Source organism: Protomyctophum bolini (genome assembly GCF_963924005.1).
Source record: "Protomyctophum bolini genome assembly, chromosome: 14".
NCBI classification, from domain to species: Eukaryota; Metazoa; Chordata; class Actinopteri; order Myctophiformes; family Myctophidae; genus Protomyctophum; species Protomyctophum bolini.
In genome coordinates, this window is record NC_137875.1 from 2,495,255 (window position 1) to 2,510,309 (window position 15,055).

General features: G+C 46.0%; 2 protein-coding genes across 2 annotated transcripts; both read right to left on the reverse strand.

Moving 5' to 3' along the window:
- Positions 1-10,303: 10,303 nt before the first annotated feature.
- LOC308328323 (large ribosomal subunit protein bL17m-like) lies at positions 10,304-10,804 on the reverse strand (the record flags this gene model as incomplete). The annotated part of the gene is made up of 1 exon (XM_080782094.1): positions 10,304-10,804. The coding sequence occupies one exon, from the start codon at positions 10,802-10,804 to the stop codon at positions 10,304-10,306; it is 501 nt and encodes a 166-aa protein (XP_080638220.1).
- Positions 10,805-12,329: 1,525 nt separating this feature from the next.
- Positions 12,330-13,070, reverse strand: LOC308328324 (large ribosomal subunit protein bL19m-like; the record flags this gene model as incomplete). Its single annotated transcript, XM_080782095.1, has 1 exon — positions 12,330-13,070. The coding sequence occupies one exon, from the start codon at positions 13,068-13,070 to the stop codon at positions 12,330-12,332; it is 741 nt and encodes a 246-aa protein (XP_080638221.1).
- Positions 13,071-15,055: the final 1,985 nt, after the last annotated feature.

The window sequence follows — 15,055 nt, forward strand, 5'->3', positions numbered from 1 at the left end:
ATATTTAAATAGCCAATGTGGAAGCTGACAACACATTGTAAATGTCATCGAAAAACAGGTAGGCCTATGCACACTTTGTTGTGATGAACTTTATTTGAAAGAAGGGAAAAAAATACACAAAAAAGCATTCTATGACGATAAAAACATACAAGATCATACTTACGAATGATCAAAATAAGTGCAGGAAATGTACTATGATAATATGTTAGTCCAAACAAGATACACGATGACAAATGATCAAACTAAGTGCAGGAAAATGTACTATATGATAATATGTTAGTCCAAACAATAAACAATACAAAACATAGGATAAAAAAAGGATAGGGTTTAAATCATGTGTGCACTATAGCTTTGTGACGTTTTAAACTTTGTGGGTGACTAAAAGCCTTTCCGCACTGGTCACACGATTGAGTTCCTGCGTGACTTCTCTGGTGACTAATTAAGTGAGGTTTTGACACAAAGTTTTTCCCACACTGGTCACAGTGGTAGGGTTTCATTCCTGTGTGAATCATCTTGTGTGTAATGAGGCTGGATAGGTGAGCGAAGTATTTGTCACACTGATCACATTCAAATGGTTTCTCTCCAGTGTGAATTCTCTGGTGTATTTTAAGGCTGTCCATCCTAGTGAAGTGTTTCCCACACTGATCACATCCATAGGGTTTCTCACCCGTGTGAATTATCTGGTGGCTTTTAAGGTGTCCCATTCTAGTGTACTGTTTTCCACACTGGTCACACCCATAGAGTTTCTCACCTGTGTGAATTCTCTGGTGGCTTTTAAGGTGGGTCTTTGTAGTGAAGTGTTTCCCACACTGATCACATCCATAGGGTTTCTCTCCAGTGTGAATTCTCTGGTGTGTCGTAAGGTGGGTCTTGGTAGTGAAGTGTTTCCCACACTGGTCACACCGGGGATTTTCCCCAGTGTGAATTCTCTGGTGCTGTATTGATTCAGCATTTGTCTTAAACTTGCTCCCACATACGTCACAGTGGTATGGTCTTTCTCCAGTGTGAATTATCTGGTGAGCTTTAAGGCCAGATGTGTGAGTGAACCTTTTTCCACACTGGTCACATCTGTGTTGTTTTGGTTTAGCCGAGCTTGTCTGTTCATCTACTGCAGGTAGGACAGGGAAAGACAAAGGGAAGATGTTGAGACATTGAAAGATTAACTAATTTAGGAATTTAACATTTAACAATTGTACAAACTGTTTTGTAATCATTTGTATGTGCCTAAATAAATACACAATGTGTATCCAAGTGTAATTAATTTTCTTAAATGTTTGTTGGCCTTTTAAAGTCAAAGCTAATTAGATACACACCTCCAAATGCAGACATTAACAATGTAATAGAGAAATAAAGTAAAAGTTAGAGTAATACTAAAGCATTTATCAAATCAGTATTAGTTATACAAAACAATAAGTGTGAGATATACATATAGCTTGATTTGATCTAACCTTCAACAAAGCTATATGGCAAAATAAAATAAAATTACTTACAGAGTCCCTCCTGTTCAGCAGAAGTGTTCTGGGTGGGCTTGAGACAGTTCATCTTCAGCAGAAGTCTGGAGTCCACAGTCAGTTCTGGAGTTGTGGAGACTTTACAACTGCACACTCTTCTTATACTGAGAGGTGGAACCACTAACGGCTTGCAATGATTGGCCAAAGAGGAGAACAATGGAACCTCTCTCCAGTGTCTCCACCAATCAAAACCTCAGTCTAGGTTCAGTATTACCCTCAACACAAATGTATATTTTTATACAATGTTACCTAAGTAGGAACTAATAATTGCATAATGTTAATACATTGACATGTGACAATACAAATTATTTATACATTATTGTACATAAGCAAAAGCTAAAAAAACGGCCAAAAAAATGTTGCTCTTTATTAGGTCAACTTTATTAGGTCATCCGGACAGTCATTGTTTGTCTGTCCTGATGAAGGTCTAAGTGACCTGGCAAGTTTCTGACAGTGTGCAGGTCCTCTTCTTTGTTTTCAATACCATTTGTAACATATGTGCACTATTGACCTACGCACCTTAGCCTTTTGCTATAAAACCTATAATGTCATCAAAACAGGAATAAAGCAACTGTATAGTTTAGCATGTTCGGGTGAAATACCTTTCTGTACATGGCAACAGTTCAGTGGACAATGCGTGTGGAGATAAGCTCTATTAAACCATGTCATTAGCCTGGCTAAAGTCAGACTCATTAAATGTCTAGACCGTGAGCGAATTGCTTTCAAGTTGCCCAAAGTGCACATTTGAGTGAGGAGTCTGCTATAAACACAACGCGAGATATATAGCTACAAACACAACACAATATTTATTTATTGTTATAGATATTATTCTCTGGTATCTGTATCGACTAACACTGAAATGGTAGTATCTGGATTGGATCGGGAACGAAAAGTGACATTGGGACTTCCCTAATTCCCAATTATAAACATGTTCACTCCATTCACACAATACTGTAGGAGTAGACTATATGTGCACTCTACTTATCATACTGAAAGGATCACATGCAAATTGCTTGGTCGATCCATTCAGCAACAGGGTTCCACACCCTAACCCATTCTCACCTGTCCAACAAAGCATCCTCCAAAACATTCCACAATATTCACAACCTGTGTATTCTAACAAGTTACATAAGGATGGTATCAATTACCACCATAGCCTACAACCAGACATAATGGCATAATGTGTGTTGTAACTGGTATTGTACTACAGTAGCACTGCATGCATTGCTTACTGTACATGCAATCCACACACATCTGAAGGGGTTTATCCGTTCAATATATATGTATATTAGATTAGGTTGTTGTTATTATTATTTGGGGTATTTTTGGGCAGACCAATCTGTTTCGTTATACTGTTCATGTAAAAGTTTGTGTGTGTTTGTTCACCAACATTGATCATACTGTATTTTATGAGTTGTATTGTGATTGTATTGGAGTCTTCACTACAGTGTAGACTAATGGGAATCCTAAAACAACTGAACTAAACTAAACAGCATTAAGACTCATTAATCATGTTCAATGTCGCATTAGATAAAGTAAAGGGTGTGTAATACTCCTGTTGTGTTCCTTACAGTAATAGTTTGTTATGCAGGATGTAAAATGAAGCCGTTCTTATATCACTGTTTTGTTCACAGTGCAAGATGTCCATAATTAAAGGAGTTGTGTTTCTGTAATGAACACACACACAAAGGGCCTTTAGCTGGCAAAACTTAAAAAATATGGACATACATTTTACAGAGTAAAGCTTTGCCATTGCAATTCAACATTCAATGAAGACAAAAAATGACAGAATCTAAAGAAATTATCAAACTAAGCTGACGTCACACACGGCAAAATTAACACAATAATGATAATGGACGAGTTTCTTCATTCCTGACAAATGACGGCAGAAACTGATTCTCACATTGTTCTATCAGTACCCTGTTAGCAGAATAATACAAGTTGAAAATAGATTAATAGAAATAGAAAAAAACTGAATAATGTTATAGTCAATACAATGAATGTATGTATCTATCTTTTTTAGAGCACTCTTTTGAATACATCCTTTGCCACAAACTGTACACCTAAAGGGTCTTTCCCCTGTATCATCATGTGTGCCTTTAGATTATCCTTTCGACTAAAGCATGTGCCACACAATGTACAAGCGAAGGGCCTTTCTCCTGTATGTGTCCTAATGTGTGATTTTTAAATCACCAAATCGACTACTTTGCCACACACAGTACATGTTAATGGGTTTTCCCCTGTATGAGTCATCATGCGTGATTATAGATGATCCTTTCTGAACAAAGCCTTGGTCACAGACTGTACATGTAAAGGGCTTTCCCCCTGTATGAATCATTGTGTGTGTCTTCAGATGTCCCTTATGATTAAACATTCTGCCACAATCTGTGCAACTAAAACATGTCTGCCCTGTGACTCATGATGGACTCAATTTGTTTTGGTGATTTGAGGTCATGGAGCTTATCGGTGCTCAAAGACAAACTATTTCCTCTCGTATTTGTGTCGCAAAACTACAACTAGAATATACTATTGACTATTATAAATACACTGTTTTGCTTGTTCTTTGTATAACGGAGGGTTACACTCTCTGTAACCCGGGTTCTCTGAGTGGAGAGACTGGCTCTCCACTACATATTGTTCAATATGTACGGGAACTGACCCCACAGGGCAGTGTTCATGGATATCTCTTTAAGACACATCTTCTATGGTGGCCCTGCCCAGATGCCAATCAGCGGGCTATTTAAGCCCCATCTGTGCAGTGCCACTTCGATTAATTCTTGATTGACACGCATTTCGGAGCGGCTCTTTTGTGGAGAGCCAGTCTCTCCACTCAGAGAACCCGGGTTACAGAGAGTGTAACCCTCCGTTCTCTATCGTGTTCGAGACTGGCTCTCCACTACATATTGTTCAATATGTACGGGAACTCTCTAAGACACACCGCGAGGAAATAAGCAGACCAGCTGCCCCTGCGGCAGCCCGAGGCAGTTTAACCTGAATTCCATCCGAGCCTATAAGTGGTGAGCGCCATGAGTCACAGGCGCTTGCCAAAACGCTCCAAAACTTCAGTATTCATACCAAGTAAGTAATACTCGTGGCCTAGGCGCAAGACGCCACCTAGGCTCAGCTGGCCCAGCATGATGCTAGGCCAGTGACCACCGGGGTGAAGGGCTGCTCAAGCCAGCCCGTCAGATGCCCGGCCGACCTGACCGGTCAAGGTGCTGGTGACCCTACCGCTGAGTAGCACGCAGGAGCGACTCCCACAGGGGGAGCGGATGCCACCACGTTCCATCGGTAGGACAGGGTGAATGTAGACAGAGTCGCCCATGTCACTGCTGTGTAGATCTCTGTCAGAGATACACCATTCTACAGCAACCAGGGGGCTGTTGTCCCATGGGCAGAGTGTGCCCGCCTTCCAGGCGACCCTGGCACTCCTGCCTGCTTGTCCCTGTTGGATCACCCCTGTGATCCGGTGGGACAGTCCACCCTTCGACCATGGTCTACCCGAGCACTCTCTGATCAGGCCGTATGGTATAGAGTGCAGGGATTGGTGCCAGCACCACCTAACCATTGCCATGTACGAAGCGGCAGCCTCCTTCATGCACTGATAGGGACATTCTTGTGGCTGACACTGCTAACAACAAGAATGCTGTCCTGCGAGAAGCCACCCAAGTGTCCACGCTTAATTGGCTCATGCCGCAAGGCAGACAGTACCACCTCCCGTGGGGGGGCTGCCGACCTAATGTGCGAGCACCCGGTACACCGTGGTCTCCCTCAGCCCTAAGGGGCGGAGGCACCAGCTGGCTCACTGCCAAGAGATGCCAGCCAGCAAACTAGTGCTGTGGGATCCAACAAACGGGCACCGGTCACGAGGACGTCCCACGCCAACATCCGTGGATGTACTCAAGAACGACGCAGGAGCGCAAAGTACCAACAAACTGGCCAGATGGAGATCCAGGATCACCGGAAACGACAATGGAGGGCTCGTCTGAGGACGACCTCGAGAGAGCTACAACCCATGACATGGTGGAACCTACTCAGGGGTCCACCTGAATTGACCGCCACTGTCTCGAGAGACAGCATGTGGGGGCTGGGTACCCTGAACTGTCAGGACTGAGGAGTGGGCTCGGTGTGCTGAGCACCTCTAGCCATACCCCGCCGGTTGGCCCTGGAATTGTTTGTTTACGCTCTCTGCCGTGTGGTCTGGCCGGACCGCGGCGGCAACGATCAGCGACCGTAGATGGCCTCAGAGTACGCCGACTAGGTCAGCTCCTCTGGGTTCTACCCCGCTACCCGCCGCAACGGTTTACAGCCGCGATGATCAACCAGGAGGTTCACCGACGAGGTCGGTTTCGCTCGGGGTCTCACAGCGCTTCTGCAGCCAGGGAACCCAGGCTCCACCAACGAGGTCGGCTTCGCACTTGGGACCCTTTGGCCGCACCGAGCGCCGTCTCAAGGTTTCCCCCGACGAGCAGGTTTCACCAGGGAGCGGACGCACGGACCGAACGCCGTCTCAAGGTTTCCCCCGACGAGCAGGTTTCACCAGGGAGCGGACGCACGGACAAGACTGAGGCTTCCTCCGCGAGGCAGATTCGGCACTCAGTCTTGTTGCTGTTCTTTTATATGATACTGCTGTCTTGAGTGACAGCATGTCAGGCTCACTGGCTAAACGATTTTAAGGGGGCTCATCATAGAGCCCAAACAGGACTCGTGGGGCCCTAACCTGAGCTCCTGAGCACCAGGGTGCCATTCGGGAAATGTGACCGGGTTACTGCAGTCTGCAGTCATGCACTCCCGCTCAAGTCAGCCCGTCGGACAGTAGGCCAACAGACTGTTGAAGCCGTGTCCTGATGCGGAGCCCAGCACACTCAGTGAGGAGGGTGCTGGCTGCCACATGGATACCACACTGGTATAACCTGCTAAATGCGGACGGCATCGACACAGAGTCCGTCACCCAGAACTCAGATAGAGGGACTCGTCATCTCGTCATCAGTGCATGGGCCACAAGGCCCTGTACGGATTGCCTTGACAAAATCGCCCTGTGTTGGCTAGCTGCCTAGATAGCCATGACTTTGTGACTTCTCTGGATGAGAAGAGCTTTCTCTGTGGTTTCAGACCGGTAACCGGATTCTACGCCGCAGAGTCACACCTAGGGGCGTGACCGGCTCCGCCGTGACACCCTGTATACTGTATAGTGTGCTCTGCCCGACAGCCACAGCACACTCTGCTGTGTTACTGAGCCCGGCTCCACCGTGAAACTACCGTACACCACGGATGCATGAGCTGACCCCGTCAGCGATACGCCGTATAGTGTGACATTCAGGCATACTTCCTGGCAGACCCAGCATGTCATGTCTGTGTTACAAAACATCGGACAGACGCAGGACCTCCTGTCTGTGACAGAACTACACCACGGACGCATGAGCTGACCCCGTCAGCAATATGCCGTATAGTGTGCCAATGGCTGAGATTCAGGCATACTTCCTGGCAGACCCAGCATGTCATGTCTGTGTCACTGGGGAACCAGATCCACAGACAGAACTACACCACGGTCGCGTAAGCAGGCGCCCCGCCAGCAATACGACCGTATAGTGCACTATAATGGCTGCATAATTTGCCTTCAACCAAACGTCGGACAGACACAGCACGTCCTGTCTGTGACCGAACTACACCACTGTCGCGTGAGCTGACGCCTCGCCAGAATTACGGCAGTATAGTGCGCTATGATGACTGCCCAACATAAAGGGAAACATTCGACTGACCCCAAGGAATTTTGTTAGTCTCACCTACAAACGAGAACACAGCTAACCCGAGAGGGCGAGTCAACGCTCGCTCCCTAAACTGCACACCGTAGTGCATTAATAGGCTGCTGACACTCGTAAGTAGTCTCACTAAATCCTTCTTTACAGACCTGTCCATACCAGGCAGGACCGGAGAGAGGTGGGGCTATAGCCTGAGCTTAGCTCCCCCAGCTCTGCCAACCTGGGACAAGGTTCAAGGTAGTCTTTATTTGTCTCTCTTGAGAAAACATTGTCTTGGAGACAGAGTCACAGCTGTATACAAATAGCATATACCCGTTCACATAAAAAATACATTTTTATGGGTCTGTCAGTGGAAACGACTGGTCTTTTGCCTCTAAAAACAGGCATGGCCCCTCCAGCTTCAGCTGGAAGGAAGAGACCATTCATACAGGAGGTCCTCATACCAGGGCCCCCGCAGGGCACACACTGGTCATGGCCATCCTCTGTGGGCGTGTGAGCTCCACATGCAGCCTGAGAAACCCCTGCTATTTCCATCTCCTCTTGTCTCTATATAGATATATTCATATGTATACCTATATATTATTTATTATATGTGTACCTATATATACATATATGTATACATCTTGTATTGTACACCATATTTTAACTGTTCGGAATGTGCTCCACAGGGAGTGGGCCCATAGTAATTGCTTGAACGTGAGGGGTCATAATCTACCCTTTGCAGCTCACAATGCTGCATAAACGAATCAAGGCAACATGGTACCCTAAGACATCCCCATGACGCGGATTCTCAGTGTGCTCTCTCTTTGTTAGGACAGAGTCCCCAAATCAATGTCCACAGTTTGTTTTGTGTCACCAGCAGAGTTATGGACCTCTGGAAGAGGTTGTACATAAACTGCTCGGCCACTCTGAGGCGCTCTAGCACAAAACAATCTGACATTAAGCACACTGGAGGCTTCCAAACTTTTGTATATCATACCAGTAGGCCTACAAGTCCACATGCATAGTGTGTTGTTGTAGCCATTATCATACTTATAATAATAACAATAATAATGAATTGCATTTTTATAGCGCTTTTCCAAGTGCTCAAAGCGCTTTACAATGGTACATATATATATGCCTGTACTGTATTGTACAGACTGTACAATACATTGGTAGTGTATCAGCTTGCGTGATACACATACCTGTATGCTTGTATTGATACACACAGGTATATATATATATATAAGCATATAAGTATATATTAACCAGAACCAATTGTGACAGAGTAAGCGATTTAATTGCAGCGCCTAACACGGTGGGTCATCTGGAGTTTTTGTCTCCTGATCTTTGAGCCACACCGCCCTCTTGTGAACCGTGAGGCACAGTGCAGTCTGGGCAGCCGTCCCTGACGAGCATACCTCCTACACTATGACGCTCACGTCAACCTGTCAATGAGGAAGTTGGAACACGCTGGAATTGTTTGTTTACACTCTCTGCCGTGTGGTCTGGCCGGACCGGACCGCGGCGGCAACGATCAGCGAACGTAGATGGCCTCAGTGTACGCCGACTAGGTCAGCTCCTCTGGGTTCTACCCCGCTACCCGCCGCCACGGTGTACAGCCGCGATGAACAACCAGGAGGTTCACCGACGAGGTCGGTTTCGCTCGGGGTCTCACAGCGCTTCTGCAGCCAGGGAACCAAGGCTCCACCAACGTGGTTGGCTTCACGCTTGGACCCTTTGGCCACACCGAACGCCGACCCAAGGTTTCCCCCAACGAGCAGGTTTCACCAAGGGTTGGACGCACGGACCGAACGCCGTCTCCAAGGTTTCCCCCAACGAGCAGGTTTCACCAAGGGTTGGACGCACGGACCGAACGCCGTCTCCAAGGTTTCCCCCAACGAGCAGGTTTCACCAAGGAGCGGTCGCACGGACAAACTGAGGCTTCCTCCGCAAGACAGATTCGGCACTCAGCTTGTTGCTGTTGTTGTCGTTGTTGTTGTGCAGCTACGCGGCGCCCAGAGAGGAGTCGTCAGGACGACCGGCTCTCTTCTTACCTAGGTAAGTGGACTGTGTGCCACGCAGCTTCATGTTCTAAATATATATATTTATATATATATATGTTGTTTAATAGTGTCAAAACTGCTGAGATACACGAAACGTCTGCTCTCGTGGAAATCAAAAAATCGAAGTGGCACTGCACAGATGGGGCTTAAATAGCCCGCTGATTGGCATCTGGGCAGGGCCACCATAGAAGATGTGTCTTAAAGAGATATCCATGAACACTGCCCTGTGGGGTCAGTTCCCGTACATATTGAACAATATGTAGTGGAGAGCCAGTCTCGAACACGATAGAGAACTAAAGTTATACAAACGTTAATATGTTTGTAGTACAATGTGTAATAAGCTGACATGTTAATGCTAATATGATGATGTACGTGCTTCACTGGGTTTCAACACATTCTAATCAGTCAGATTGAGAGTGAATGGACAGTGTGAATGGTTGTTTTAGTAATTTACTATTGTGACTTAATGTCTTCTAATTGTTCCAGGACTGACTCGATAGTCCATCGAGACCAACTGGTCAATCTGAAAGGCATCTTCAGAAACGAATCAAGTGTCAGTTTCACTCTCCACCAGGTCCTTGAGAGAGTTCCAGGGGGTCCCCAGCTAAATGATCATTTAAAATTAAATGATCATCAGCCGTAAACATATTGTTTTATGAGGGGTCCCTACTGGCATATCTTTTCAAATGGGTACCAATTTAAATGGGGGTCCTTGACATGAAAGAGATTGGGAACCACTGCTCTGCACCGTGCTTGTCCTGATACGAGTGTATGTACTGACAGGATCAACCCGGTTATTCCACTATATGATACGAGTGTATGTACTGACAGGATCAACCCGGTTATTCCACTATATGATACGAGTGTATGTACTGACAGGATCAACCCGGTTATTCCACTATATGATACGAGTGTATGTACTGACAGGATCAACCCGGTTATTCCACTATATGATCGACACACAATTAGCCAGTTAGCCTATACTACGCTATGCGCTTTGTCTGTCAACTGTCTGTGCCCTCTCCTCTCTATAGGTTTTCAGCAGCTGGTTGATCAGGGACAGTGCGTTCACCTTTCTGACGGGGTAAAGGGCCGGGAAGGGGTTCCCCTTGTATTCGATCACCGCCATCTTAGCTCTGTCCAGGTTCTCCCTCCTGGGAAGCTGTGCGAATCGGGTGAAACCGCCGGGCTGCGTCTCGAACCTGGGCGCGAGGACCTTGAAGAGCTTGGGCACGAGGTCCTTCTCCGTGAGCCAGAAGCTCGCCATTTTCATCGCCTGCGGATCCGTGTCTCCCCGCTTGGCGTAGTCGATCAGCTTCTCCGCGTAGAAGCGAACTTCGTCCGCCCGAGCGTAGGTGGTCTCTATTCTCTCGTGGCGGACCAGCCCGGTCAGAAGGTTCCGGAGCATGTTGATCCTGGATTCAGGGCCCAGGCCCATTGTCCTGTGCACCCGGCCGTGGGATATTAACATTTGCAATGTCAGCCGCATGTTTACGGTAGATTATCAATCCTACAAGAAGAGGCACGGGATAAGCACGTTGCCGTTGTTTGTTTTTGAGGGGCGCTACTATAGCCCCAACTATGCACAGCTTTGTATGTCTGTCTGTCTGTCTGTCTGTCTGTCTGTCTGTATGAGCTCAGAATGTGCTCAGCTGATCACGGGCTGAGCATGGAATGTGATGTATGATGATGTATGATTATAAGAGCGCCCCCCCTCACTTCACACGAGTGTGATTTTTCGCGTGCTCCAAATTGTGTTGCAGAAGGAAACTGCTAGACACACACACTGTAACAAGGTGACGTCTTGGGAGAGAGTTTCTGAGATTGCAGTGCCTTTTATATCACTGGCTACACAGTGTTCGTGTCACTATGAGTCGGTCACGTCCATATATGGAGTACCGATGGACTGGAGTCCACAACGTCAGACTCAGGTGGTCTTTACACGAGAACAGTGTAAAGACGCCGCCAGTGCCCACAGCGTCCCCAGCGGGAATCAAACCCAGGACCTTCTAGCTGTGAGGCGACAGCACTACCAACTGTGCCAAACGGAAAAATATCGTTTGCTGGTGTCCCTTTTAGACGAGAACGGTGTTTTCAGGAAGTGAAAACACAACAAAGTGAAAACACCTTCCGGTGGAAGTCTTTGGGAACGCCGTGTCCTCCCGTCTCCGTGTAAACGGGCAAAACGGTGAATCCGCAAAACGTATGACATCGTGGCTCACTCACAGCGCATATGTTTATTACATTGACGCAGAGCCATATATGATACAACCCGTTTTGTCCTGAGATCAGATTCTAAAAATGTCTTCTACATCCTGACACTTTTCTATGTCAAGTCGTTCAATGTAAAAAATAGCAGACCTACATGCTCGTACCGCCGCTCATCAGCGACGGTGAATGTAAAACCATGATGTAAATAAAATGCCTTGTGATAGGCGGCAGCAGCATTTATGTAGCCTAATGTATTATAAAATATATAACCATCCCGTGGCGCGCTCTGCCTGCATGCTCTGGGCTGCCTGTCAGCCTTGTGTCACTCGATGCGTTCGTAGAAAGCAGGCAGCGAGCGACGGCCACAACCCTGTTGTGTTCTGGAAGCGTCACTCAAAACCCAGATAGGGTTGCGTGAAGGGGGAGCTACCTGGTTCTTCTTCTTGTAAGTGGGTGACTTAGTCTATTACCACCACCTAGCGACATTATAGCGTTTTCATAAAGTGTACGTTCTCGTGTAACGGCAATGGGGAGACGAATAGTTACAAAGCCCTGCACCGGAAGTTGACAGAATAAACTGGAATCTATGGGGTCCGAGTAGACAAGGCATGAACAAGCATCCTTTTTTTGAATGACTGTGACCTTTGTATAAAATAAATAAATAATTGATTTAGTCGTATGAAAATAAGACTATTTTCCGATACCTTGTTTTGTGATTGGCGTATCGACGTCTCCAAAGAGCACGATAAGAGTTTCTCCAATGCTGTAGCTACAGGTGTATCACGACGAGAGACACCTTTCAGTCACTTCGGTGAATCCATTTCCTGCCGGACCTCTTTGAGGATGTCCACCTCCAGCGTGGAGGTGTCGTACTCTCTGAGCATGTCGTACTGGACCCAGGGTCGGGCCCACTTCCGGGCGTGCTCCATCTGCTCCGGCGTCAGGGCCACGTCGAAGCGGATGCCCCGGATGTTGAACTTGGGACGCTCCCAGCGCTTGGACCATGGCTTCGGACGCATCCTCACCTTGATGTCGTTGACGGGCACGTCTCCCGCGGGGGAGCAGGGCGCGGGCTTCATGTCCGGGTCCACGGTGCTGTATTTGGGCAGCGCGTCTCTCAGGTACGTCAGGTCGTCGTCCGGCCTCTTCTCTAGCTTCAGCACGTCGACGCGCTGGATCCGAGGGCTGTACAGCTCATAGCAGACCTCCACGCCTTGGCCATTGATGATGTTCCTGAGAACAAAGGTGGCTCCCAGTCCGTGGCCGCTCCTCTTCGTGCAGATGCCCACGAAGCGGTTGGCTTTCCCGCTGGCGTGCGCGTCAGCCACGGTCACGGCTAGGACGCTCCCCGCGTGGAACTCTGGAATGTTCAGCACTTTCCTCCTGCGGATCATATCCTTCCTCTCCATGCGGAATTTGAACGGATCTGTTCTCTCACGAGGCGGGATGAACTCTGGACTTCGGAGGGACGACTCCGTTTGTTTGATCACAGGTTTTGGGGGAGGAATAAATTTGGTTGGACCCCCAAACCGAGGTACAGACATAGACAGGAACCTTTCGTGAACTTTCGTAACAATCTTAATGCAAACATTCTGTCAAGCTTCCCCAACGCAGACGGGTATGTTACACATATAACTGATTGATTGATTGATTGATTGATTGATTGATTGAAAATTGCATTACCAGTTTGTAGAATGAGCACAGTTTGACGTAAGCACAGTTCTGCTCAGATGACCAGTAAGACGCGCAAACGCGGGAAGCGAACGCAGCTCTTACATATTTGGGTTTTTTTAAGATTTATTTTTAAGTTAAAGCCATAACCATATAAGGAGTCCCCAAAGCAGCTATACGTCCAAATATGGAGTGTGTTGCATCAATCACAAACAAATCACTCAGCTCCATATATGGGCACAAAGGGGGGACACACGCACGCACGGACAGACATGATCTGCTAGGTCTCATTGCGAACGCAGTGAGCACTTACTATGAGACCTATAGCAGATCATGTCTGTGTGTGTGTGTGTGTGTGTGTGTGTGTGTCTGTCTGTCCGTGTGTCTGTCCCGCTATCCAAATATGGAGTGTGTTGCATAAGCAATCAGCTCCATTTATTTGCCAAAATGATTTGCCAAAATGATTTGCCAAAATGATTTGCCAAAATGATTTGCCAAAATGATTTGCCAAATTTATTTGCCAAAATTATTTGCCAAAATTATTTGCCCCCCAAAATGATTTGCCCCCCAAAATTATTTGCCCCCCAAAATGATTTGCCCCCCAAAATTATTTGCCCGCCAAAATTATTTGCCCGCCAAAATTATTTGCCCCCCAAAATAATTTGCCAAAATAATTTGCCAAAATAATTTGCCAAAACCCTAATTTGCCAAAACCCTAATTTGCCAAAACCCTAATTTGCCAAAATAATTTGCCAAAACCCTAATTTGCCAAAACCCTAATTTGCCAAAACCCTAATTTGCCAAAATAATTACTGAACAAATATTAATTATTCAATAATTGTTCAATTCATCAAAACATTTAGAGACATACAAATAGACACTTCTATGTAGTTAAAGAACAGAACAGGAATTCATCATATAGGAAGCAAAAAGGGAAAAAATACATATACAGTGAGGGGAAAATGGGGGTAAAAGAAAAAGAAAGACATGGTCATGGTCAGTGTTTTATCACACACACACAGCATTAAAGTGTTGAAGTACATCATCTACAGTGTAAGAATATCATGTTTTATTGTGCTTATTATTCATAAACTGTATCATTCCCTGCTCCTCTCTCTATCTGTTATGACTCACACATCTCATGGTGACATAATGCTGTGAACTGCTGTGTCATCTATATGTCAGCGCTTCTCAAACATTTTTTAATGTCAAGGATCTCCAAATTGATATAATTATGTTTGGCCGTGGACCCCCATTTGAAGAGTTTTACTGACAGGGACCCCCCGATCTACAGCCGAAAAATAAAGTAGTTAATTCTTAAGTGTTTAACCAGCTTGAATCCATTCCTATAGTATCCCTATTCTGTGGCTAACCTTTGCGAAAATGGCAAACAGTTCGCCGTTTGTGGCACATTCTGAGCTTGTAGATTGGTTATTTTCAGTGACCATGTGTATTGTGCAGTAGACTGTTTTGAAGACTGTTAAAATTGACATGAGGGAATTCAATTTAAAAGTAATTATTAAATATATGCTTTATATATATATGCTTTATCAAAATAGCAGATCGCTACTTTGACTTAAATAACAAATCGGAGTAGTTGTTCTTGGACATGTAGTGTCCTGATAAACTATATGTGTCACCGTAAAGGCCTCATGGTGAGTGTTTCTAAGTCTGATAAAGTTATGTGTCACCGTAAAGGCCTCATGGTGAGTGTTTCTAAGTCTGATAAAGTTATGTGTCACCGTAAAGGCCTCATGGTGAGTGTTTCTAAGTCTGATAAAGTTATGTGTCACCGTAAAGGCCTGATAAAGTGTGGTGACTAACAGTTAGTATTTATAAGTCCAGCTCGTCTCTCTGG